At 55.9% G+C, this 27,607-nt stretch overlaps 1 protein-coding gene across 2 annotated transcripts in view; it reads right to left on the bottom strand.

Moving 5' to 3' along the window:
• The window catches only part of PITPNM3 (PITPNM family member 3), a 100,089-nt gene that overhangs the window by 30,389 nt on the left and 42,093 nt on the right, over positions 1 to 27,607 (bottom strand). For both annotated transcript variants that reach the window (XM_051825331.2, XM_008270855.4), the window contains exon 4: positions 9,437 to 9,484. In XM_051825331.2, the coding sequence (XP_051681291.2) occupies positions 9,437 to 9,484 (48 nt within the window). The remainder of the gene's footprint in view (positions 1 to 9,436; positions 9,485 to 27,607) is intronic.

Genomic DNA, 27,607 nt, shown 5'->3' with positions numbered 1-27,607 from the left:
GCAGGTACTCGCAGCTTTGCAACAAACAACAGTCGGGGTGAGGTGGGCTGGGGGAGGCACCCCAGGGGCCAGCGTCGTGGTGCAGCACTTGCAACGCCGGCATTCCATAGCGGAGCGCCAGTTGGAGTCCTGGCTGATGGGCTTTGAATCCAGCTTCCTGTTCGTGCACCTGGGAAAGCGCTTGGGGCCCTGCCACCCATCTGCGAGGCCAGGATGGAGCTCCGGGCTCCTGGTGTGGGCCTGACCCAGCCCTGGCTGTTAGAGTCATTTGGGGAAGGAACCAGCAGATGGAAGATCTCTGTCTCTCCCTCTCACCCACCCTCTCTCCGTCTCTCTGCCTTTCAAGGCAACAAGATAGACCATTCAAACAATAAACAGAAAAAAGGAAACGTATCAGAACGTGGAGGTCGGCTGTCCCTGAGGTCGGGACGACGGCCAATTGTTTAACGTGGTGTTTTCCAGTCCTCTCGCGAGCCCGAGGCTCCCTGTTGAAAGTGGTGCGTGCATCGACCTCCCGGTCAGACAGCACAGCACGAGCGTGGTAGAGCGAAGGCAGAGCACCCCGGGGCCCCACCCCTGGGCGCTGACAGGGAAAGCAAAAGCACCGCTCGCGGAAGGGAAGGCTGAACGTGAAGCAGACGAGCGGATCTGAGCCTGCGTTTGCGCTAAAAAAGCTGACTCAGCCTCCCTTGCCACTGCCGCCTCTCGTGCTTACTCAGGCTGGGCTGAACACACCAAGGTGACTCGGGGCCAGCACCTGCCTCCAGGGAGCTCGCAGGCCCCTAGGGTCACATGACATCACACGATCAAGGCCAGGCCACGTGGCCAAGACCTGGGTCAAGAGACCATGCCCAGGCCAGGGTGATGGCCTCTGGGGCCAACAGCAGAGACCTCAGTGCATCCCGGCCCCGCCCCTGCTGCTCAGGCCACCTGGGGGCCACACCTGGAGTCCAGGAACCAGGCAGGAAGGCTGTGGGAGGTGGCCCAGGAGGCTGAGGGCTCCGGCCTGCCGGGACCTCACGGCTGCCTACAAGTCCACGCTGTGGACCGGGTCACGGGGATGGGGGCAGGGGTGGGGAGGCTTCTGGAGTCCCCAAGTATCAGCACAACCTGAGAAACGTCCAGAACGCCTCACGCTTGCCAGAGGCGGGCATGCTCCTTCCCTGCGGGTAGACAGGCAGGCTACAAGAGGGGCCACTTCCCAGGGTGTTCGTTTAGGTGGGGGCCGGGGTGTCGGGGCTTTAAGACTCCTTAGCTCTCAGGGCCAGCACCCTGTCATGTCTGCCGGATGCATCCGGCTCACGACGCCAAGGTCACGTGTCCAGACCTGCGAGGCCCGGCCCTTGCTAGAGTCTGGGTGCCAGACCCTGCCTGTGGAAACACGACGCTGGGCACCCCCAGTGAGCAAGGGGATCGCTCCAGGGAGCGACTGCCCTCGGGGAACCCAGCTCGGATCAGGAATGTCGCCATCTTGAACCAGCAGATGAGTTCCCAGTGATGCTGGGGTGACACAGTGTCTCTGACCCTCTTGCCCTCCCACGACTGTGTGCGTCTCCAGTTCTCGTGTGTGCCTGACAGTCTTCCCCTCTGTCCTGGGAGCACAGGGTGGGGGAGGTGCTCTCCCCACTTAACAGATGGGCAGACTGAGGCTGGCAAAGGCACATCGCTTTCTCTCAGAGCGCAAGTGAAGGGGAGGGGACCTGAGCCCTGGTCACCAGGCAGGGAGTGAGAACGGGGTGTCCTGTCCCTCCTGAGCGCTCTGTACCTCACTTTTGCCCCCTCAAAGTGAGAAGAGAGGAGAGACACTGACACCAGGAATAGGAGCTTGCTTGGGCCGCAGGACTCTGCTCCTCTAGGGTCTGCCTTGGCCCCGCCTCCACTCCAAGCCCTGCCCCCCAGCCCTCCCTTCAAGACGCCCCTGGGTTCCAGCAGCAGGGCTGGGGGTGCACAGCCTCAGCACCCTAAAGAATGGCAACACTCACTCAAACTCCTTTCCACCTCTCAGGCTGGCCACGCCCCCCTCCCACTTGGCCATTAGGGTGTGGGGAGGGGGCAGGGGCAGACAGGCGCAACCCCTGCAGGGGGCAATTTGGCAAGGGCACCAGAAACACAAAACGCCCTTGACACAGCGATTCCAAGTCGGTGTGCAGATGACCTGGGTGCGGTTGCTAATGCTGCTGAGAGGGGACAGGTCAAATGTATGACACTGCTGTGATACGGGGCGGAGCCAAGGCCAAGATGGATGAACGTGAGTGTCGGGGATGTGAGGGATGGCACAGGGGTCTGGGAGGGTGCGGGCACTGCCATCCGCGAGGGGCCACGCCGCCTGTGTGTGGAGACCATCCCCGGGCCGAGGTTTGCACCTGGGTAGAAGGCCTGGGCGGGCTGGAGCGGGGGCGGGGCAGGCCCCCACTCCGTGCCTGCTCCTTTGGAATTTTGTCCTCGGCCCTGCGCTAGCCACTCAGATAAAAACCAGAGGGCTCCGGAAGCACGCACAGCAGGTCATGGACTGAATGCTAATTTATATTTTCTCCTGCTCTGGCCGCTCGGCCCCTGAGAAGGTTCAGAGTACGGCTCCCTGGTGGTTGGTTCCACCCTTTGTGCCCGGGGGGAAAGGATCTGGGGAGACCAACTCCCGCAAACTCTCTGGCCCAGGGTGGGGGCGGGGAAAGGATTCCAGGGGGGTACCCCCTCGGCTCTGGGATGCTGCAGACCAGGGAGCTGCAGACCAGGACAAAAGCATCCACCAGGGTGGCACCCAAGGCCCCCCAGGGCTCAGTGCATGCTGTGCACAGGTGCTGGACACCCACAGTGCACATACATGTGCACACATGTGCACACATACACACATGCACATCCACATATACCATTCCCTCTCCCTGGGTGTTAGGGAAGACACCTGGGACTGTGGGACGGCAGCAGGAGACTGAGGAGTGGAGAAGCCCCTGGAATCGCTGAGGGGTCTCTCCCAGCACAGTCGGACAGCACTGGGGAGACCAGATGGAGCAGCTTACAGAAGAGCAAGCGAAAGGGCGGCTTCCCCGGTGTGGAAGTCCGGAGGCTGCACTCACTGCAGTCTCCATGCACCCCTCCCGACCTGTTTCCCAAGGCTGAGGCTCCCTGGCTACTGGCTGGGCTGGGCCAGTGGACGGGACCGAGGGCAGGACTGGAGAGAACTAGGGCTCTCCCCTCCCCAGGTCGCCATAAGTTGGCTGCCCTGCCCAAGGCCACAGCTCCTCACACGGCCGCCTTCAGGGGCAGGAATGGCCCCAGGACCCTGCCTGTGAATCAGGTCCCTTGACTGAGCTCTGTCCCACCAGGTGGTCTGTATGCGCCCACCTATTTCCTACTGCAGCTCAGGCTGGATCTCAAGGTAGACTAACGCTCTATGCAAAACCTCATCCCAGCCCTCCCCCAACACACGCCTGCATCTGGCTGCTTCCCACTCCCCAGCCAGGGTCCCCCCACTCTGCCCGCCTCTCTGAACTCAGCCACAGCAGCCATTTGACAGCTCTGGCCACAGGGCCCTTGCACGTCTCTTCTGTGTGCTGTGCCTGTACGCTTCTCCATGCTGTCCATGTGCCTGGTTATTTCCTTCGGACTGCAGTGTCCCCTCCTCCAGGGGGCTTCCTCTCTTACCCCCCTCCCCCCTAGAAGCACCACAGACCTCTCTTTCCTGGCACAAACCCTCATGTTTTAAATTTAATAGTTACTTGGCTATTGCCTTCCCCCTCCTCCATCTCCCAGACTGTAAAATTCTTAAGGGCTGAGATTCGGTTTGTTTTTGCTCCATTTTATCCCTGGAGATGGTTCTGGCATAGAAAGGTGCTCATTAAATGTTTTCTAAACAAACACATGAACGGACTGAAAACCTGTTCCCATTTTGCAGCCCCACAGGTATCAGGAGCTGCGTGTGTCCCAGCAAAGTACCGACAGGACACAAATAGACCGGAACATGCACCTGCGCACACACAGCCTCATGCAAGTGGAGGCGCCAATGCACTGACACGCACACTGATCCACACGAGAAAATGCAGGGGCACATGCACGCACACACAAGGAACCCTGCCAAGCATAGAGATACGGGTGCAGGCAGAAGTGCTCCCAAGGCGGCCGTCTGCCACCCCGAGCTCATTAAAGCCGGCTAAATATAGCCCGTCTGCAGCTGTACGCAGCAAGCTGCCCACACAGGCCAGGAAAAGACACCAGTCTCCAGGCAGAGGAGCGGGGAGGCCGGCAGTGGGCAAGGGGCCTCATGCATTAGGGCTGGGCGGGGTCCTCCCAGGAGACCACCCGCTGAGGGGCTGCAGGAGGGGAGAGCTGCTCCTTGGGCCCCTGCCCCTGGGCAGCGGGTTGTAAGGTCAAAACACACCCCTTTGATGGCGAGGGCTGAGCCCAAGCTGTGTACATCGTCTGTCTGGGCCAAGGCCCGAGCTCAGGCCAGGACCCGGGCCGGAGTCGGCCAGGGACAGATCGGCACTCAGCTGGTGGTCACGACAGAGGCTCAGTGGAGGATGAAGATAAAGGACCAGTCTGTGACCGGAATCGGAGCTCAATCTGGACCATTGCTGGGGTCCTTGGCTGCGGACAAGAGGGCGTCCAGAGTCCCACGGGCAGCCTGACCTAAGGAGGACACCTGGCAGAGGGTAGCCCCTCCCCCCACTGTGGCCTCCCCCACCCCCATCACTGAGGGCAGGCACTGGCTGTGGGAAAGGCCCCTGTGTCAGGCCTCGGGGTCCTCCGCAGGGGCTGGGGCTGGCGCTGAGGGCCCCAGTAGCTGAGTCTACCTGCTGTGGAGCCTGCCCCCTCCTGCATGGGGTTGGGGAGAGGAAGCCGCTCCCCTTGCATCTTCCTGCCTTGTGCACATCCCGGACTCCAAGGGTCTGAGGGTGGGCGAGAAAGGAGCCTCGTGGGGCACAAGGGACACCTGGGCACCTGAGAGGGTGAAAACGCAGGCAACAGGGAGCCGAGACCAGATCCGGGACAGAGCTCCGGGGGCGGAGGAGAGAGAGGGGTGGGACTTGAGCACCTGCCCTGGAAGGGCACTCACCCAGGGGCAGCTCGGAGAGAGAGGGCAGCCCAGGCAGCGCCCTGCCCAGTGGTGCTGCTGAGGCTTGGGAGGGAGAGGGGCTGAGAGAGCACCCAGGGGCAGGATCCCACCTCCCCCCCCCCCCATGAGAAGGACCTGGATGGAGGTTCGGGTTAAGAGAGGGGAGCCTACGACTCTACTCTCAGCTTCTCCCAAGGTGACAGAGAGCCCAGCAGCGAGGGATGGGCCTGGTGGGGGGCAGGTTGGGGTGGGGGAGGTCGGGCTGGATTCATCACCTGCCCTCCAGGTGGCAACAAATGGATCAGCAAGGGCCAAGGCCAATGGTGCCGGCCCCTAGATGGCTGGGGGGACCCAAGTCCTTCCCATCGTGTGTTGGGGAGGAGGCTGGTTTCCCAGCCAGCCCAGGGGAAGCTGGGAGCCCAAGCTCCCCCCAGGGTCAGCGTGGACAGGAAGCAGGAGAGCGGACGGGTGGCAGCTCAGATGAAAAGCAAAGGCCAGGCTCGGCTCCTGTCATGGTCCTTGATCCTCTGCAGGGGCACTGGCGGCAGGGAGGCCCGTGCGTGGGAGGACGCGGCTGTCCCGGGAGAGGAGTCGGGGCCCTGACTCCAGCCCGAGAGCCCTGCTGCCTGCTGCAATCGGCGAGCTGGACTCTGGACGGTGAGGGGGTCTAGAACAACCCCTGGTTCCTGGCTTGCCTTGGTGAGGGAGGGCCCGCTCACGTGGCAGGGAGTGAAGGCCCCAGCCCCCCAACCCCCAGCGCCCAGCCAGCTCGGGGTCAGGTGTGCAGGAAGCCCTCTGAGAACGTTTGCTGTGCTAATGGAGCCACGTGGGCAAGGACAAAGGACGCCAGCAGACAAAGGGGCAGCAAGAGAAATCCAGACCAGGCTGTCAGCTCCAGAAGGGACCCCAGGTGCGGGTGCACAGAGGCCTGCACCCCGGGCAGGAACTGAGACTGCCCAGCAAGTCCGGGGGGTGCCCAGGTCCCGGCCTCGCTCCTCACCTCCCACCACCACCCCCAACCAGGCCCCCAGGCTTTCTCCAGTCTTGTCCCAGCGACAGGCAGGCTGCCCTAGCACAGCCACAGAGGAGCAGATTCCGGGATGCATAGCCCAGGGCCCTGCTGCCTCGCACACCGCTTAGCTCGAGCAGCGCAGGAGGAACCTCTAGGGGCAAGGGCACCGTGGCAGTGACAAGCCAGGCCGGCCGAGGGCCAGCTGAGCACCGCAACGCCTGGGCTGCCCGAGAGGACAACAACACTCAGCCCTGCCGCCCGCACCGGCGGCTCCTCCACACCCAGTGGTAGCCGAGGTGGGGACCTGGCATCTCACGGCTCGTGTCTCTGGTCGCCACAGCAACAACAGAGGTGGACAGCCTGGACGCCTGCTGCAGCCCAGCACACGAGGCTCAGAGACGTCAGGCGATGTGCCCACAGCATCACAGACACCCAACACAGGGGCTGAGCGCCAAACCCTGGCCTTGGACCTCCCGATCACAGCCCCCGCAGCGCCAGTCTCAGGGGTTCCTGACCGCTAGTCCAGGGCAGTGGGTGCCACCACCCAACTTGCTTCTGGTGAGCTTTCAAAACCCCCGTGGGAGCATTAAAGAAAGGTAACTTGCCAGGACGCGCATTCACAGTGCGGAAGCGCAGTGCCAGCGTCGGGCATCGCTGCTCTTTTCAAACCCGAGTCACCCGTGTTTATGCTGCCAATTTTGGATTAAAAATAAACAAGTGCATCACCATCAATTATCACCATCATTTCATAAAAGGGGAAGTATTTGAATGCCAAAAAATTGTAGGCAGGGCCTCAAAGTCTGTTGATGGGGAAAGCAGGCTTCTCAACTGAACACATTCACTGCTAGGGAAAAGGGCCTCGTGGGCTGCTGTCCCTGTGGCTCCACACTGGGAATCACCAGCCCTGACAACGTCCAAAGCAGCTCCAAAACCCCTCTGTTTGGCAGCCAGCGCTGTGGCGTAGCAGGCCGAGCCGCCGCCTGCAGTGCCGGCATCCCACATGGGCAATGGTTTGAGTCCCAGCTGCTCCACTTCTGATCCAGCTCTCTGCTGTGGCCTGGGAGAGCAGTGGAAGATGGCCCAAGTCCTTGGGCCCCTGTGCCCATGTGGGAGACCCAGAAGAAGCTCCTGGCTCCTGGCTTTGGATCGGTGCAGCTCTGGCCATGTAGCCAGTTGAGGAGTGAACCAACAGATGGAAGACCTCTCTCTCTCTCTCTCTGACTCTCCTTCTCTCTCTGTGTAACTCTGACTTTCAAATAAATAAATAAATCTTAAAAAAAAAAAAAAACCCTCTGTTCTTCACTGGAAAAAATTGTCTTTAGGCTGGTGCTGCGGCTCATTATGCTAATCCTCCACCTAGCGGCACCGGCACACCGGGTTCTAGTCCCGGTTGGGGCACCGGATTCTGTCCCGGTTGCCCCTCTTCCAGGCCAGCTCTCTGCTGTGACCCAGGAAGGCAGTGGAGGATGGCCCAAGTGCTTGGGCCCCGCAACCCATGGGAGACCAGGATAAGCACCTGGCTCCTGGCTTTGGATCAGCGTGGTGCACCGGCCGCAGCGCACCAGCCGTGGCGGCCATTGGAGGGTGAACCAACGGCAAAAGGAAGACCTTTCTCTCTGTCTCTCTCTCTCACTATCCACTCTGCCTGTCAAAAAAAAAAAATGTCTTTAAGGAGCAGAAGGGGATGACACCTTTGGCCGAATAATTATGCCTAAAATCTATAATCATGACCAAAAAAAAAAAAAAAGACATACATACATTGCATCTATCTTACCACGGACCACCATTTTTCTAGCCACATACAGGAGACACTGAACGTCTTGTGCACTCCGTTGCAGCCGTGCCAGGTGGCCGGCACCCCCCACCCCCGACCCCACGCAGGGCTCCCTGCCCACAGCCCTCAGGACTGGGGCTGCCTCCCCACGCTCGCTCTCTGCTTCGCTGTGTGATGGTCTGACACCCTGGGAACCTTCCTGGCCAGAGAGACTGAGACGATGAACAATCTGCCCGTGGACACCAATGTCACACACAAACCACCTCACCCTCGCCACCACCCCCGTCACCCCCTTCATCTACTCTCCCCCGAGCCCACACTTTCCACTCGCTCCTGCCTCTGCCTCCTGACCTGTCCCGGTGCCACGACCATGGCCCAGCGTGGCATGCTGGACAATGCCACGGCACAATTCTTCCTCCTGGGGCATTAGTCTCCGTGTCATCACTCATTCACCTGCACACATCAGAGTCTCAGACTCCTCTGAGCGCAGTTGGCCCTCGTGCTAAGCTCAGCCGCTCGCTCCCAGTGAGGGCTCAGGAAACAGCTGCTCCCTCCCCTTCCGTAGCCCTGGCCTTCCTCCTGCCTGGTGCACTTGTGGCCTGAGCCTTGGAGGGGGAGGGGAGCCCTGATGGACACTTACACCCACAAGCCCCTAAGTGTCTTGTCTGCAAATGACCCCTGGATGTCAGAGACATAGATATGGTTTCCGGGGCCTGTGCACCTGCTCAGGGCTGGACTCCGGCTGTGGGGAGGCCGATGTTGCAGCCACCTCTTGATCTGAGCTCAGAGGTCTACATGAGCCAGAGCTGAGGAAACTGGGGGGAGCCGGGCCTGAGCCCAGGGAAGCCGCAACCACAGGTGGGAAAGGCAGGAGCTAGGAGTGAGGGGAGCTCCGAGCTGACCCCACCCTCGGACACACACACTGGCTGATCTCCCTGGCCCCAGCTTCACTGCAGCAAATCCACGTGGCTACTGCACCAGCAAACCCGCACACCCTGGCCAAGCCCTGCCCAGGTCCAGTGCCACGCTCAGCGCTCTGGGAAAACACAGGCAGAAGGGAACCGGAGCAGCTGGTATGACACAAGAGGGCACAAAGACCTGGGAGAACTGGGCCCCAGAGCTCCAGGCCCTATGGGGGCGGCCTCCTCGTGGTGGGGAGCACGGAGCAGACGCCTCCAACCTAAGGCTCCATCCGTGCTTCCTGGAAGGTGCGCAGCCCAGAGGAGGTGGTGACCAGCAGAGCAGGAGCCGCTCCCCGTCCCTGTCATTTGTCCACACTCAAAGCACACTCACCAGGCTTCCCGTCTGCTCTGTTGGGCCATCTGCCTGGGCCAATGACCTCACGCCCCTTGCTCCAGCTCTGATACCTGAACTGCCCACTGTGGGGGTGACTCAGGGACCCGGAGGGCTTGGCTCCTGGGTCAGAGTGGCCCTAACTCAGGCTGAGTGAGCCCGGGGCCTGTGGTCCTGCTTGTGAGCGAATGGCACTGATCCTATACCCTGTGAGCTCTGAGGGATGAGTGAGGCTTCGGGCCCAGGGACTGGGGACCCCGCGGGAGGAAGAAGCGGCGGAGGACGGGGTGTGTGTGGCTGTACTCACGCTGCTTCTCCTGCAGGACACTGGATGTACACGGCGCCGGCCCGTCTCCTGCAGGGAGAGAAGACACGTCACTGCCAGGGCCCTGCTAGCGGCCCCCACCCCACGCTCCCTGCTGTGCGAGACGCAGCCAGAGCCCAGCTCGACCCATTGCTGGGGGGTGGAGGGGAGGCAGAGTATGGCCTGCCTCTCTCACCTCTCCCCCTCCTTCGTCCTCCCTGGCTGCTTTCTCCATGTACTCACCATCTCCCCCAAGGCCAGGCTGGACTCCACATCCGTGCAGCCCCCATGATGCTGCCGTCTCCGGTCCAGACCTCTCTCTAAGTCCTGTCACCTCCCAGGAGCTTCCCAGGGACCCCATCGTGACCATGCATCCTGAGTAGGTCCCAGTTGACCCAAAACTCGCTGCAACCTCTCCCAGGGGTAAGAACGGGCTCCAGGGCACCGAGGGACACCATGCAGAGAGGCCTTGTGCTCTCCCCTGTGGGACCCAAGGGAGCTCCCCCCTCTCCCCAGTGAGCCTCCAGGGTGGGTGGGACGACACCCTTCCTGGCCACGCAGAGCCTTCCCAGACCCCATTCATCAGACGCCATCTCCCCATTCTCGCAGTGCCCCATCTGCCAGGGCTGCCTCCACCACTCGAGTCACCCATGTCCCCTTCTGCTCGGCACCAGGGCTCCCCTGCGCTCTCAAAGACCAGCGGGAGTAAACCATGGGAAGCGTCTGGAGGCCGAGCCTTGCCTGCCCGGCTCCCTCCAACCTGCTGTGTGACCTGGGACACGTCACTCTCCCTCCCAGGTCCCCACCGTGTGCTTTCTCAGGACCCCCCAGGTTCTGTGCTGTGGTTAGACATCCGTGGTGAATGCCAGCTCCTTCATTTGGCCAAGTTACGTCAGCTCTACGCACCTCAGTCTTCTAAGCTCTAAAATGGGATTATCCCCGGGACCCACCTCCAGGGCTGCCGTGAACAGGGAGCAATTAACATCTGTGAAGTCGGTAGAGCACAGCCAGGCACAGAGTAAGGGTTTGGTCCTTGAGGAGCGAGCTCAGTGTCGCTCTATTTGCTTATTTACTCTTTAACAATTGGCCCAAGAGCTGGTATCTTGTTTTCATCATGATGCCAAGTGCAGCCAGCAGGATAGGATCGATGGCCAGGGCTGAGTGCCAGCTCACAGAACTCCCCAGGTCTGGGGGTCGTGACAGAGCCTGTGCCCGAGGGGAGACCAGCTCAGCAGCTGAGGTCCAGGTACCCTGGTGGAGTGGCCCCCACCTGTGTGAAGTGGCTGCAGCCTGCTTCTCAGAGCAAGAGCATTCCAGATGCAGATGGGAACAGGGAACGAGCCAGGAACCACAGGCATCGGACGGGGCCGCCAACTGAAGCCCTAGGAACTCCCGAACACACAGGGAAGGTCAGCTTCTGCCACCAGCAATGAAGACACACAGTCAGAAAATACCTTCTGTCCGCAGGTGTGGTGCTGGGAGCCACGGGGTGTGAAAAGGAGCAGTCAGGGTGGGTAAGGGCCAGGAGCACCTCGGCAGAGCCGCACACGGCTACCAGCAAAGAGAGGCCCAGCAGACGGTGAGAGGAAGATTCGTGAAAGATTCGTGCAGCCAGAATGACCCTGGAGGACAGCTGGTGGCACAGTGATGTGAGTGTCCAGGGGGCGTGCCAAACAGCTAGGCCACGCCCACAGCACACCAAGTCCAGGGAAAAACAACAGTGCAGGCAGGCGGAGGCAAACCAGCTCTTCCCAGTCCACATCTCCTGATTTTTTTCCAGCCGCCCCAACCAGCCCACGATGAGCACTGCCCAGGGCCAGGAGGAAATGCAGGAGTCCTTGTTCAAACAGCAAGGGGCTGGCATAGAAGCACAGGGGGTTACATCACCACTGGCAACACCGGCATCCCCTATGGGCTCCAGTTCAAGACCCAGCTGCTCCACTTCCAATCCAAATCTTTACTAATGCACCTGGGAAGGCAGAAGAGGATGGCCCAAGTCCCTGGGCTCCTGCTACTCACAGGGAAGATCAGGATGGAGTCCTCCAAGGGCGCCAGGGGCTGGGCGGTGTTCTCATGCCAGCCTGGAGGAGGTGCCCACCTACGCAGTGACAGAGACACAGATTCCACTCGGTCCTGTCACTGCCGGAGCGTAATCACGTCTGAGAGCCCAGGCAGGGCTCCTGTGGACAAGAATGCCTGGGGGCTGGCACCGCGGCTCACTAGGCTAATCCTCTGCCTTGCGGCACCGGCACACAGGGTTCTAGTCCCGGTCAGGGCGCCAGATTCTGTCCCGGTTGCCCCTCTTCCAGGCCAGCTCTCTGCTGTGGCCAGGGAGTGCAGTGGAGGATGGCCCAAGTACTTGGGCCCTGCACCCCATGGGAGACCAGGAGAAGTACCTGGCTCCTGCCTTCGGATCAGCGCGGTGCACCGGCTGCGGCAGCCATTGGAGGGTGAACCAACGGCAAAGGAAGACCTTTCTGTCTCTCTCTCTCACTGTCCACTCTGCCTGTCAAAAAAATAAAAAATAAAAAATAAAATAAAATAAGAATGCCTGGGAGGAATGCGGCAAGGAGCTGAGAGCTGCGCTGCCAGCCAGCAGGGGCACAGGTGGGCGGAAGCCGGGAGGCAGGTGTCCCTGCCCAGCAGGTGCATGGGATTCCCTGGGAGAGGAGCGGGCGACATGAGCGCGGGAGATGGGAGCCAAGTCCGGGACTTGGCTGCACCGGGGTGTGCAGCTGCTCCGTGCTCTGCCCAGTGCATCCCACGCATCCAATCTTTGAGGTCTCACAGGTGCGCTTGGCAGGGAAGGAGACCGAGTCGCTCCCCCGGTGTTCAGATCTGGTCCCTCTGGCAGGCACCCTGGGCTCTCCCCACCCCCACTCCCACCCCCTGCCAAAGTCAAGGGTCTCCTGGGATGGCCCAAGCATGGTGGGCAGCACTTACAGGAGCAGAAGGGGGACAGAGAAGGGAGGTTGGCCCGGAGGTACCGAAGGGGAGCGTTGGAGGCTTGGGAGAACCAGCAGGCTCTGACTGGGGCCTGGGGGCTGCAGAGCCCACCAACCCGGGCATGAATGGGCTTGCTGTGTGACAAGGCATACATGTGGCTGGGACAGCAGGAAGCAGGTCCGTCTGCCCAGCGCAGCCCAGCCCAGCCAGCTCCGTCTTCCTTCAAGGCTGCCGCTAGCATGGAGAGGAGTCGGCGGCGAGCCCCAGTTTCCTTATTAGCAGGCTCCCAGGACGAGGGCGATTAACCAGATGTGCAGCTGGCTCAGCCGCTGCCTAAATGAGACCCCACTTGGCCTGGAGCTCCACGGGGGCCCCTGGGTCCGCCTGACAGTCTCGCTGCAGCTAGCGCTTGTTTCAAGGGCAAGAGCTGCTGGAACAGGACGGCCATACCGAGAGGGCTGGGGAGCAGCAAGGCAAACTGCTGATTGCTAGCCCTGCAGGCTTGGGGCCTGTCCCCCAGCTGTCCAGGGAGCTGGGGCTGCCTCACCTCCTCCAAGAAGATGCTCGCAAGACTGCTAACAGCTTCCTGCACAGTGTTACACCTCCTCCTCCTCCTGATTCCTGCCTGCCTAACTGCGCTCCCCAAGCCTGACCCCAGCAAGGCACAGGGCCACATGCAGGACCACCTGCGACACATGCCCAGGGCCACCGAAGGGGCGCAGGCAGACGGGGCCTTGGGGAAGGAGGAACCGAGAACTCACTTCTTGCTCTGCCAGGAGGCATCAAGGCGGCCCCCCGGGGGCAGCCTCTGCAGCAAGGAGAGCTGGGCCTGGTCCTGGGTTGAACCCGTCGCCAGACCCCGGCCCAAGTCCAGAGACTCAGCTCATGAAGCAAGGCTGAGAACAAGAGCCAAGGGCAGGATGGTCCCCAGACACTCCCCTCCCTGGGCATCATGTCAGGAGCCAGGCTTTCTCCTGGCCCCGGACAACCCCACCCACACATACACCCCTGCCACGGACCACTGACGCCCCAGCCCCTTTTGTTGTCCCCCACACTGGCTTCCAGAATGATCTTCCTAAAAAGCTAAATCATCCCATGGATCCCCAGGGACACTCTCAGCCCGGCACTCAAAGCCACTGTGGGCAACGTTCCCAGCCCTGCCCATTGTCGGACACCTCCTCCTCTCTTTCCCCTCCAGCCCAATGCCCTGCACAACAACCTCAGCGAAGACGAGCTCCGTGTGGCACCCAAGTCTCCCTGTCTTTTCCTGACGCTCCCTCCTTGGTCTGTCCTGACCCTGGCCACGCCTCCTCAGCCCCTGAATCTCAGCTCCGGAGACCCTCCCCCTCTGATCCCTCTGTACTGGGGTCCCACTCCCATCAGAGTCTTCGGCTCATCATCACCACCTCACCCCCACTCTAGGACGTCAATTCTGAGGTGTCCGTGTGTCCCCCGCACGCACAGGACATGCATCAGCTATGGGCAGAGCTGGCACAGCAGGGGAGGGGGTGGGACGGGTCCCCTTGGCTGTGCTGGGTGTGAGAAAGAAGGTCGGGGGAGGGGTGGGACCCCTCGGCTGTGCTGGGAGCGAGGGAGAGGGTCTGGGCGGGGGCAGGACCTGTGGACCCATCAGCTGTGCTGGGCATGGGGGTGGGGGGGGGCTTCATCAGAGAGCCACACCAGGTCATGGGAGCTAAAGAGGAACTCGGGGGGAGTGGGGTAATGGCAGGGAGCCCCAGGTGGGCTCTGCACACAGCCCCCTGGCCATCTGGCTAGAACACAGGTGAATGGAAGAGGGGGAGCCGTGGCCTGGGAGCTGTGAACTTGAGAAGCCGCATTGGATGGTGACAGGATGCAGCAGTGACCTGACCGCCCCTTTTACATGTCCCTGGTGGCAGCTATTCCCGGGCTAGCTGATTCCATAGTGGCTGGGGCTTACAAACCCTGGAACGCTGTCACGGCTCAGAGAAGGCTGGACCCTGATCATGGATGGCCCCGCAGGCCGGCCCAGGGCTCCTTCCGCACACAACAAAGGCCCAGCTGCACTTCCCAGAGCACAGCGGCACGAACGCAGCTTCCTTTAGAAGTTTCACAGGATTGCAGAGCCAGCATTTTATTTTTAAAGATTTGAAAGACAGAGAGAGAGAGAGAGAGAGAGAGAGATCTTCCATCTGCTGGTTCACTCTCCAAGTGGCCACAATGGGTGGGGTTAGGCCAGGCTGAAGCCAAGAGCCAGGTACTCCATCCCAGTCTCCCATGTCGGGGGCAGAGACTCAAGCATTTGAATCAACATCTACTGCTTCCCAGGCACATGAGCAGGAAGCTGGATTGGAAGCAGAGCAGCCAGGACTTGAGCCCGCTCCAGTATGAGATGCCACCATGGCAAGGGGCAGCTGAACCTGCTGAGCCACAGCACCGGCCCCAGCCAGATTACAGAAAGATTGTCCACGGACCTCAAGATCCAGAACTTTTCCTCTGACCCCATCCCTAGAAAATGACATTCACCTGGGACAGGTTAAGCTGCCGCCTGCAGTGCTAGCATCCCATAGGGGATGTGTGTGTCCCGGCTGCTCCACTTCCAATCTAGCTTCCTGCTAATGGCCTGGGAAAGCAGAAGAAGATAGCACAAGTCCTTGGGTCCCTGCACCCATGTGGGAGACCTGGATGAAGCTCCTGGCTCCTGGCTTCAGCCTGGACCAGCCCTGGTCATTGCAGCCATTTGGGGAGTGAACCAGCAGGTGGAAGGCTGGTCTGTCTCTCTGTCTCTGTCTCTGTCTCTCTCTCTCTGCCTTTCAATTAAATAAAATAAATCTTTTTTTAAAAATAAAAATAGAAGATGACATCGGTCACAGAATTAACCTTCAAGAGCCATGTAAAGTAAGGAGCATCTTTAGCAGAACAAAACCAGGGGGCGTTCCCCTAGGGCAGAAGGCAGAGAGACCTGATGGGAAGAGGGAGGACGGGCTACAAGATTTGCAGAGCCCAGCACAAAAGGAGAAGGCAAGATCCTGTGTGTGAATTAGGACTCTGAAGATGGTGGCGAGTAGGGCATCAAGGATGCAACCTTTCCAAGTGTGGAGACTTGTGGGACTGCTGAGCTCAGATGACCACAAAGCCAGACCAGGGCAGAGGAGACCATGACCTGAGCCAGGAGAAGGAAGGGCGTGGCCGAGGCGGCGGCAGGCTCACAGGTGGGAAACTGAGGAGCAAAGGAAGCGTCTGTGATGGCCTGGGCTTCCGCAGCAGATGCCAGGGGCTCGGTCCTCTCCTGACTCCTGCTTGTGCTGAGCAAAGGCATCTGTCCCCAAACACGAGAATGTTGAAGGGACGGGACCCCTGGGAGGCTGAAAATATCCACGAGGAACAAGCGAGAAGCAAGTACATCAGCTCACCCAGTGTTGCGTCTTGCCCTCCCCAATAGTCAGATGACAGCAGGTGCACCCAACTGACCGCATCACTTAGAAACAGGCAGCTGTCAATACAAAGTGGAGTACATGTCCAAATACCACTACACACTGGAGGGAAGCCAGCACTGTGGAGGAAAGACGGCCAACTCAGCGACGGGAGACAGAATACAAGGCAATGGACAGGTGCATCCCTTGGACCAGGCAGTATCATAATCATTCCCGATTCTTGCACTTTAAGGGCATCAGAATCACTTAGACGGCTAGTGACAAAACACAGATCCTCAGAGCTTACTGGATTCGGTGGGTCTGGTTGGGGGTCTGCCACTCTCATTTCTGCAAGTTCCCTAGTGATGTTATTGCTGCTGGAAGCAGGACCACTCTTTGAAAACCATCTCGATACAAGGCACAAAGCAGAGCTGCAGGAGAACAGGAGGAAAGTGTTCTCTGGAGAGCTGCAGGCACAGAGATGGAGCACGGACGTCTAGCTGTGCCTGCTTCTTGTCAGTGAGAACACGGCCTTGTCGCACGAAGTTTGTGTCAAGGACAGGAGAAGCATGATTGTAAACAGCTCCTCAAGTGACAGCGATGGACCATCATCAGTACACATCACTCTGGAGGACCATAAAAGACCAGCTACATGGCCAGGGCTATGAAGGACCGAGAGGAATCCTACGGAAAGCAATCACTGTAAGGGAACAGACTGATAGAATAAGAGATAAATACCACAGAAGCATCGCAAAAGGTATACGGAAAAAGCACTGGGCCAAGCCCAACACTCATTCAGGATTTAAAAAAAAAAAAAAAGACTCAACAAACTAGGAATAAGACCAGATGTAGGATGACTACAGAAAAAAACCATAGTTAACATCATATGGTGGAGAAGTGAAAACGTTGTCCCTAAGTCTCAGAGCACTCAATGTTGTCTGGGAGGCTATGCTATGATCTAATATATAGAGAAATCCTCAAGAATCACCCCAAAAATAAAACTAGTACATGAGTTCAGCAACATTTTAGAATACAAGATCAATATACAAAAATCAATTGTATTTCTGCACAATCATAATGAGCAATCTGAAAATGAAATTAAGAAAGTGCCAGTTACAATAGAATCAAAATGAATAAATATTTTAGGAATGTATTTTTTAAAGATTCATTTTGTTTATTTGAAAGGCAGAGTTAGAGAGAGACAGAGAGATTGTCTATCTGCCGGTTCACTCCCCAAATGGCCACAATGGCTGGGGCTGAGCCAGACTGAAGCCAGGAGCCAGGAGCTTCTTTTGGGTCTCCCACATGGGTGGCAGAAGCTTAAGCACTTGAGCCATCTCCCGCTGCCTTCCCAGGCACATTAGCAGGGAGCAGGATAAGAAGTAGAGCAGCTGGGACTTGAACTGGTTCCCACAGGGCATGCTGGCACTGCAGGTGGCAGCTTTACCTGCTATGCCACAATGCCAGCCAATTTAGGAATAATTTTTAAGTTTTAAGTATTTATTTGAGAGACAGAGGCACACAGAGAGATCTTCAATCCACTATTCACTCCCCAAATGCTTACAACAGCTGGGGCTGGGCCAGTGCAAAGGCACGAGAAAGAACTCCATCTGGGTCGCCCACGTGGGTGGCAGGGGCCCAAGGACTTGGTCAATGATCTGTTGCCTCCCAGGCACACTGGCAGGGATCTGGAGCCAGAAGCAGAGGTAGGACTTGAGCCCAGGCACTCTAATATGGAATGTAATCTTCCCAAGCAGGGATCTAACTCACTGCTCCATCACTCCCACCCCGGGGAATACATTTCATAAAAACAATTGCAAAGCTCGCACACTGAAAACCACAAAGCAACTTTGAAAGAAATCAAAGGTCTAAATAAATGTAAAGATATCCCATATCCATGGATTGGAACCAATAACGTGGCAAAATATGGCAACGGTCTTCAAATTAACCCACAGATTCAACACAACTCCTGTCAACATCTCAGCTGAAACCACACAGAGATGCAAGGAATGCAGGCTAGCCAAGATAACGTCGCCCAAGGACAAAGTTGGTGGACTCCCAGGTTCTGACCTCAGACTTCCCTCAAGTGGCCAGCAATGGAGGCCTTGTGGCATACCGGCACAGACACATGAGGGCATAGATTTCAGTCCAAAAGTAAACTCAGATGCCCGTGACCCACTGATCTGTGACAGCTCAGTGGAGGAAAGTCTTCCCCATGATGGGTGCTGGGACCTCTGGTTACCCAAACACAAGAGGATGGAGTTGAACGTCTGCACCACACCATGCACAAAAGAAACTCAGTGTGGGCCGGCGCCGCGGCTCACTAGGCTAATCCTCCGCCTAGCGGCGCCGGCACACCGGGTTCTAGTCCCGGTCGGGGCGCCGGATTCTGTCCCGGTTGCCCCTCTTCCAGGCCAGCCCTCTGCTGTGGCCCGGGAGTGCAGTGGAGGATGGCCCAGGTGCTTGGGCCCTGCACCCCATGGGAGACCAGGAGAAGCACCTGGCTCCTGCCATCGGATCAGCGCGGTGCACCGGCCGCAGCGCGCCGGCCGCGGCGGCCATTGGAGGGTGAACCAACGGCAAAGGGAAGACCTTTCTCTCTGTCTCTCTCTCACTGTCCACTCTGCCTGTCAAAAAAAAAAAAAAAAAAAACTCAGTGTGGATCAAAGACCTAAATAGAAGCGTGAAAGCTGGAAAAAAAAAAAAAAAAAACCTCTTAAAGAAAATATAGGAATAAATCTTCATGATCTTGGATTAGGCAACAATTCCTTAGATAAAACAATGGCTGTCATCAGTGTCTAAAACACAAATAAGAATAATAAAAACAGATAAACTAGACTTCATCAACAGGTAAAAACTTCATGCTTCCAAAGACATTATGAAAACGATGTAGGCCGGCGCCGCGGCTCACTAGGCTAATCCTCCACCTGCGGTGCTGACACCCCGGATTCTAGTCCCGGTCGGGGCACCGGATTCTGTCCTGCTTGCTCCTCGTCCAGTCCAGCTCTCTGCTGTGGCCCGGGAGTGCAGTGGAGGATGGCCTAGTCCTTGGGCCCTGCACCCGCATGGGAGACCAGGATAGCACCTGGCTCCTGCCTTCGGATCAGCGCAGTGCGCCCGCCACAGCGGCCATTAGAGGTTGAACCAATGGTAAAAGGAAGACCTTTCTCTCTGTCTCTCTCTTTCACTGTCCACTCTGCCTGTCAAAAAAAAAAAAAAAAAAAAAAAAGAAAAGAAAAGAAAAAATGTAGGGACAACACCCAAAGCAGAAAAAAATCACCTGTTAGAATGGCTATACCCGGGGCTGGTGCTGTGGCATAGCGGGCTAAGCCTCTTGCAGCACCGGCATCCCATATAGGTACAGTTCAAGTCCTGGCAGCTCCAATTCCAATCTCGCTGTCTGCTATGGCCTGGGAAAGCAGTGGAGGATGGAACAACTGGTTGGGCCCTTGAAACCGTGTAGGAGACCTGGAAGAAGCTCCTGGCTCCTAGCTTCGGATCAGCTCAGCTCCAGCCATTCTGGCCATTTGGGGAGTGAACCAGTGGATGGAAGCTCTCTCTCTCTCTCTTTCTCTCTCTCTTCCTCTCTCTTTAACTCTATCTCTGATATAAATACATAAATCTTTAAAAAAAAAAAAAAAAAAGAATGGCTCTAACCACAAAGGCAGAAGATGGCAAGTGTTGGTGAGTGTGGAGAAACGGACGCCTTCCACCTTAGTGGTGGGATTCGCGAGTGCCACAGCTCCTGGGGGAAAGAGCTTGACAGCTGTTCAGAAAGCTGAGTGGAACTCCCGTACGGTACAGCAGTTCCACTCCCAGAGACCCCACCCAAGAGACCTGAGAACACGCCCACCCAACCCTCCTCCAGGAATACTCACAGCAGCGGCTTTCCTATAGCCACAAAGCGGGAGCCGCCGACTGACGACCGACACACAGAACGCTGTGTGTCCCTTCGCCGGATCGCAGCATGCAGCCACCAAAGCAATGAAGCGCTGAGTCAAACTGCGCCGCGCACAAACCTCAGGCTCCGCGCGCGAAGGGGAAGAAATCAGACATAAAAGCCGCACTCTCCTGGATTCCATTGATAGGAAATCCCTGGGGAACAGGGAGTGACTGGCAAAAGGTATGGCGTTTCCTTTAAAGAAACAACATTCTGGACCGGCTAAGGTGGTGGCTGTGCAACTGTATGAATACCCTAAGACTACTGAATTGTGCACTTTAAAAGGGGGAATTCTGTGGCTGGCGCTGTGGTATAGAGGGTAAAGCCACTGCCTGCAGTGCCGCCATCCCATATGGGCGCTGGTTCAAGACCCGGCTGCTCCACTTCTGATCCAGCTCTCTGCTGTGGCCCGAGAGCAGAAGACTTCAAAAAAACGGAGAGCCCAGGGCTTCCCGGAGACCGTACCAGGTTGTTCATCAAAAGAACCAATCAGAGCCCGGGGAAATGAAGAGAGAATGGTTTGAAGAAAGCAAACCGAAGCTGCAGTTGAATGGGAAGAGCTGATGAGGGGGAAACAGGCGAGCAGCTGGCTGCAGCCAGAGACTATGAGGGGATTTCAAACAGCGCATGGAGGCGCAGGCACTGGGGTGCGGCGGGCTGACCCTCACCCCGGGCCGCCCTCTGCCCTGCACTGCGGCACCAGTCTGAGTCCCGCCTGCCCCACTTCCAGTTCAGCTCTCTGCCAAGGCACCCGGGAAGCAGCAGATGACGGCTCCAGGCCTGAGTCCCTGCCTCCCCCATGAGAGACCCAGACAGAGTTCCTGGCTCCTGGCTTCAGGCTGGTCCAGCCTCTGCTGTTGTGGCCATTTGGAGAGTGAACCAGTGAATGGAAGCTCGCTCGCTCGCTCTCTCCCTCTCTCTCTGTCATTTTGCCTTTCAAATAAATACATTTTTAATTCATGAAAAAGAAAACTAAAATACAATGCAAACTTGGCGTGGACGTTTTGAAGCCCTCTTGTCCCGTGCCATCGGGGAGAATCTGAAACAGCCAATTCCACCCAGTTTGCTTTCCAGAGAATGCTGGTGGAAAGATTATCTTGCAACATTGTACTGCCAGGGAGCCAGACTGCTGCTACAAACATGGGACTGGTTCAGGCTCCAAGAAACCAGCCTGAGCCCGATTTCTGAACATAGAAGGTACAAAGGTGCATCCGGCAAGCAGGCAGGGCCCCCCCTTGCCCCTTCTCTGCACCCCAGACCCTCCTCCAGCCCTTCCAGTAAACGTTTGACACACTGCTCCCCAGGGAGGCAGTTTCTTTAGGGCACTGCACCTGCCACTGTCTCCTATCACAGTCAACAGAGGTTTCCCCTGAAGGCCTGCTCTCTGAGCCTGGTCATTGGGTGACACCCAGGCAAACAGACCCCTTGTGTCTGCGAACAGGATCAAGAACAAGAATATAGGGGCCATGGGAGTGCAGTGGAGGATGGCCCAAGTACTTGGGCCTTGCACCCCATGGGAGACCAGGAGAAGCACCTGGCTCCTGCATTTAGATCAGCGCAGTGCGCTGGCCACAGCAGCCATTGGAGGGTGAACCAATGGCAAAAGGAAGACCTTTCTCTCTGTCTCTCTCTCTCACAGTCCACTCTGCCTGTTAAAAAAAAAAAAAAAAAAAGAATATAGGGGCCAGCATTGTAGCATAGCAGTTAAAGCTGCCGCCGGCAGTGCCAGCATCCCATGTGGGTGTGTACCAGTTGTTCTCCTTCCAATCCAGCTCTCTGCTATGGCCTGGGAAAGCAGTAGAAGATGGCCCAAGTCCTTAGGCCCCTGCACTCACATGGGAGACCCGGAAGAAGCTCCTGGCTTCGGATCAGCGCAGCTCCAGCCATTGCAGCAATTAGGGGACTGAACCAGCAGATGGAAGACCTCTCTCTCTCTCTCTCTCTCTGCCTACACCTCTGACCTCTGCAACTGTGCCTTTCAAGTAAATAAATAATAAATAAATCTTTAAAACTAAAAACAAGAATAAAAAGCACCTGTTGAGAGAGAGTTAGAAAAGCCCCGGCTTCTGACACCAGCTGTGGGAGAGAGGACAGAGGGAGAACTGCTTGAAGGAACCACGCAAAGGAAAATTCACACAATCAACAGGCACCACAACAACGAAACCTCCCACCCGGAAGTAGTTTGTGATTTCAGCATTCAGACACTAAACATTTAAAAAAAAATAACAACTTCTAGAAGAGGAAAGAACACACTACCCACAAAGGGATGAGAATCGAACTGACGTCAGATTTCTCCCCAACAACAGGAACCACCAGGAAGCCACGGAGGAGGATCTACCAAGGACAGGCGGGGAATGTGACAAAGGCGCGTTCAGATGAGAAGGCGAAACAGAGGCTTATGTAGAAAGGAAGACGTTCCTCCCCACCGGCCCTGCCTGCGGAGGTGCCTGCGAGATCTCCCAGGACAAAGAGGGAGCCATGGGACTCAGAAGTAGCAGGGAGAACTGTGCCCCACACAGGGCAGATATTACCGACTGTAAGTCCCACTTAAATAAAATCAACTGAAGAGAAAGAAGGAGGAGGAGGAAGGGAAGTGGGGGAGAGTCTCTGGCATAGCCATCGCGATGAGCAAAAAGAAGAAAAAGAGAAGCAATAAAACTGACCATTCGGTTGGAATAAGAGTTAGCAACAACATGGTACCAACCGGGCAGGGGCCGGGGAGCCACAGCTGACCAGGGCTGGGTGGCCGGCCGGAGGTTGGGATGGCACCTGGCACGCCCGCATCCCCTGTGGGAGGGTCTGGGCTGGAGTCCCGGCTGCTCCTGTCCTCCAACTTCCTGCTCCCGCTCCCACCGCAGACAGCAGGCGCTGGCTCGAGTGCTCGGGTTTCCACCACCAGCCTGGGAGACCGGGTCTGAGTTCCCAGCTCCTGGCTTCAACCTGGCCCAGCCCCAGCTGCTGCAGGCATAAGGAAGAATGAACCAGCTCAAGCCTTCCCCTCCCTCTCCCCACCCCCGCCATTCAAATAAACAAATGAAACTAAAAATTTTAAAAAGAGAAAAGCAGCAGCTAACCAATGTCCTTGCCTATTCAGCAACAAGATAGATTGATTTGAATCGAGATGATGCAAGAAACTATGTTTTTAAATGTGAATTATGAATGCAGGTTTGTATAAATACAGAAAAGCAATGTGTAAGAAATCTGATTGTCAATACGAAAGAAAAAAATGAAAGGAGAAAATTGTATTGATATATTTGATATAATAGAGAACCTGGAACCCAAGATAGATAGATAACATTTACATATTTATATTCTCTCTCTCTCTCTCTCTCTCTCTCTCTCTCTCTCTCACACACACACACACACACACAATTATATTTTAATATGAAAGAATTTCAAAAGGATAGCACCTGTCAATTATTTTAATCACTAACACTGAAAATTAACAACAAAAAAATCAATTCCCCAAGATTTTTGTTAACTGTTCTACATAGCACTTTAGGAAAATACAACACAAATGTAGGTTTAGAACAACTCAGAAATGCCTGAGAGTGAGAAGGTGACTTATGCAAATCCTGTAGGATGTGGCCAACGTGACTGGATCCAGATTTTGTGGGAGCTGAAGCTTATTCAGTGTCAGGGTAGCCTTTAAGAAAAAAAAATGATCACGAAATCTTACTTTTGCAAACTCTACCCCTAACAGTAACCGGCAGTCACCTCGCGAGAGCCTCCAGGGCCTTGGAAAGGACCTGTGCCCGTGTCAATCAGAAAAGAATGACCAACGACTCATTTCAAGAATCTAGAGGCCGGCGTCGTGGCTCAATAGGCTAATCCTCCACCTTGCGGCGCCGGCACACCGGGTTCTAGTCCCTGTCGGGGCGCCGGATTCTGTCCCGGTTGCCCCTCTTCCAGGCCAGCTCTCTGCTATGGCCAGGGAGTGCAGTGGAGGATGGCCCAGGTGCTTGGGCCCTGCACCCCATGGGAGACCAGGATAAGCACCTGGATCCTGGCTCCTGCCGTCGGATCAGCGCGGTGCGCCGGCTGCAGCGGCGGCCATTGGAGGGTGAACCAACGGCAAAGGAAGACCTTTCTCTCTGTCTCTCTCTCTCACTGTCCACTCTGCCTGTCAAAAAAAAAAAAAAAAAAAAAAATCTAGAAAAGTGTGAGTAGCATACCCCAAGAAAGGAGAAGAGAGAGAGCTAAATAAAGCCAGCACTTATTTATGTAAATTAGCTTAAAAATAGAGTTGGTTGATAGAAATAAGATCTATTTCTTTGAGAAGATCATTATAATCTTTAGCACAATGTATTGGCAACAAGGTGTGCGGGAGACACAAATAAACAATGGGAGATGACAAAGAAGACATCGCTTTCCAAAGAGGGATTTATGCAACGAGGGAAAGGATATTTCTGGAACCCTTGGGCAAGGCTCTCACTAGTTGGTGGAACAGTACAATATTTCCATCTCAGAGGCCGGCATCTGGCCCACGTCCCACGGTGGAGCGCCTGGGCTTCATTTCCCACGCCGGCTCCTGACTCCAGCTCCCTGCTAATGTGCACCCTGGAGGCAGCAGGGATGGCTCAAGTGTCTGGGTCCCTGCCACCCACACGGGAGACCCACGTGCAGTTCCAGGCTCCTGGCTCTGGCCCAGACCCGGTGGGAGCAAACTCTCTCGCATTTGCTCTCACTCTCTTTGTCTCTCTCTCCCCCCCTCTCTTGGCCTCAAATATAAATAAATAAAAGCTTTCAAATCTATATTTCCGTTAGAGCATCACAGATCAAGCAGGAAGCCTGCCGCTCCACACTCATCACAGAATGTGGTCTATCCATACAGTGAATCATTTGCAGCCATAAAAGGGGATGAAGCAAAATTTTCCACCATGAAATGTGATGCAATCTAAAAGAAAAACATGTCATAGATATAATTGTTAGCATTTATAAATAATACAACTCTTTACTACAAAACCCAAGAGAATCTACTGACAAACCATTAGAACAATTACGAAATTTCAGCCAAGTGGCACTATTTCAAATACATTACAGATTTAAAAAATTATATCCAGACTATATATAAGATCTCCTAACACCATTAATCAAAGAACAGAGAATCCAACAGAATATGGGTAAAAATTATGCTTCAACAATTTAGAAAAAAAAAAGAGATCACATTTCTGAAAAAATACTCAATCTCACTAGAGAATCAAGTAAAGACAAAATAGTGAGAAAATATTCTCACTCTCCCATCAGGTATAACTTTACGTTGTGTCTGATGCGGTACGTGAGGACCGTGGGGCACTGGCGGATCCAATCCACAGTGGGTGTGCAGGTGTAAATACACTCAGCTTTTTAGGAAACCCACTTAGCAGAGTCTGTTGCAATTGAGTCAATGCTTAAATGATTTCAAGATTTATTTTGATGTATTGGAAAGGGTGACAAAGAGGGATAAGGAGGGAAAGAAAGAGAGTTTCTATCTGCTGGTTCATTTTCTAAATGGCTACAACAGCCAGGGCTGGGCCAGGTCGAAGCCAGGAGCCTGGAGCTCCATCTGGGTCTTCCACAAGAGAGGCAGGGGCCCAACCGCTTTGGCCATCTTCTGCTGCCTTCCCGGGTGCACTAGCAGGGAGCTGGATTGGAAGTGGAGCAGCCGGGTTTCAAACCAGCGCTCTGATGCGGGATGTTGGCATTGTAGACAGCAACTTAACTCACTGCACCACAACACCAGCCCCAAATGCTTAACTGAACTTTTAATCCAGGTAGCGTTCTTCTAAGAATGAAAAATCCCAATGCCTATCACAATAGAACGGTTATATAAATTATGGCACAGCTAGTGCAGGAAATACTATGGTGCAGGTAAGCAGAATCAGGCAAATCCACCACATGTAGACTCTCATGAAAAGTGCCCCAAGGACTGCTGTGAAGTGGGAAGAGAGAGGCTGTGGCACTCAGTGTGCTGTCCTCTGTCTCCAGAGACCCCCTAACCCGTGCAAAACTGCCACGGGGTCTCAAACGGAAGCAGCAGCCGAGGGGCACTTGGGTTTTATCTGTATGGTTGGATTTTTTTCCTCCCAACTAGAAGGTATTCAGGAAGTAAGGCGGGCATTTGTTCATAGCCATGTTACGCACAAGAGCTAAAAGGTGGGAGCAACTCAAGGGGCCGTCAACAGAGGAACAGACAAAATGCGGTGCATACAATGGAAAATTATTCAGGTGCAAAACGGAACGAGATCCTGGTTCGCGCCACAACACGGATGAATCGCAAACGCGTTATGCTGGGTGAAGTTGGCCCGGCACAGAAGGACAAATGCTGTGACCACACTGACGCGAGGAACCAGGGAAGTGGAATGGGTAGAAGCAGAAAAGAGAAGGGGGCTGCCAGGCACCGGGGGTGGGGGTGGGGTAGGGGTGGGGGTGGGGTTGGAGAATGCGTGTTTAACAGGCCCAGAGCTTCCATGGGAGCAATGACAAGGTTTCGGAGATGGTAGCGACAGCTACACAACCATCCCCCTGCGCTGCACACTCTAAGATGGCGACAGGGTGGGTGCTCGGCACAGTGCTTCAGATGCTGCCTGCGGTACCCACATCCCATGAGGGAGCGCCTGGGCTCCATCCTGGCTTTGCTCTCCTTCCAGCTCCCTGCTGACCTGCACCCTGGGAGACGGAGGTAACGGCCCAAGTAGGTAGGTCCCTGCCACCCACAGGCGAAACCTGGATGGAGCTGCCAGCTCCCGGCTTTGACCTGGCCAGTCTGGCCATTATGGGCATTTGGGAAGTGAACCAAAGGACAGAAGATCTCTTTCTCTCAGCCTCCCACCTACCTCTGCCTTTCTAATAAATAAATACATGTTTAAAATGAAATGGTTCCAGTAGTACGTTCTATGTTATATATATTCTACCACAATAAAAAGTAAATGAAAGTCACAAGACACAGTTGTAAAAGAGTAATAATAAGGAAGGGCACCAAGCTGAGGCTGAAGAACCCTTGCCATGAAAATACGTGTGCTGGGTAACGTACACTGCAGGAAATGTGAACACGTAACCAAGTTTAAAATAAAGAACGGGCAACACTCAAGAGCCAGAAATAGGAGGCAACTGAATCCAGAGACGAAAGCAGAAGCTGGGCTGGGGTGGGGGGGACCCCCAGTGCCCTGGCTCTGATGGCTGCGTGCTGTCACCCTGTGCATGGAAGGCACTGATGTGCAGTACCACCCACCCTGGAGGGGGCAGGGGGCAGGGGTCCTCGGCAGGGCCGTGCTGTCCCTACAGGGACTGAAAACCAGACCTCCTAGGGGGAGCAGTGAAGGAGCCACTCACAGACAGTGAGAAAGAGAGAAGTCACACTTGGGTAATTAGAACCCTCAGGCTGCGCCACATATGGAAGTGCAGGCTAAATTTATCCCACCCATCGAGAATGGGAACCCTAAACTGTCAATGTAACAGATAAAATAGTCGGGATTACTGAAACACTCAGGTCTCGTGCAAAGAAACACAAGACCAGCCTCGGAAGGACATTTTTACAAGCTGGGACACGCGCAACTCCCACCGAAAAGAAGAGAAGGGAGGAGTGCATGGGTTGGGGGATAGCTAACAAGTGATTGTGAGTACACATGCACAATAAGCTTGTGAGCAATACACCTGTGCATGTATGTACACGTGCACACGTGTGTGAGTACATGCATACGTGTGTGTGCACAGTAAGCACGTGAGCATGAGTGTGCATGTGCACATGCGCACACACACTGCACACACGTGAGCATATATACACACTGCACACACGTGTGAGCACACATACACACTGCACACACATGTGAGCACATGCACACATGTGTGTGCACACATGCACCCCAGAATGAGCAGCCCCCAGGACTGGGAGCTACCCACACCATCGCAGACTGCCTA

Source organism: Oryctolagus cuniculus, chromosome 17 (assembly GCF_964237555.1).
Source record: "Oryctolagus cuniculus chromosome 17, mOryCun1.1, whole genome shotgun sequence".
Lineage (NCBI taxonomy): Eukaryota > Metazoa > Chordata > Mammalia > Lagomorpha > Leporidae > Oryctolagus > Oryctolagus cuniculus.
This window is presented reverse-complemented; position numbering and strand designations above follow the sequence as displayed.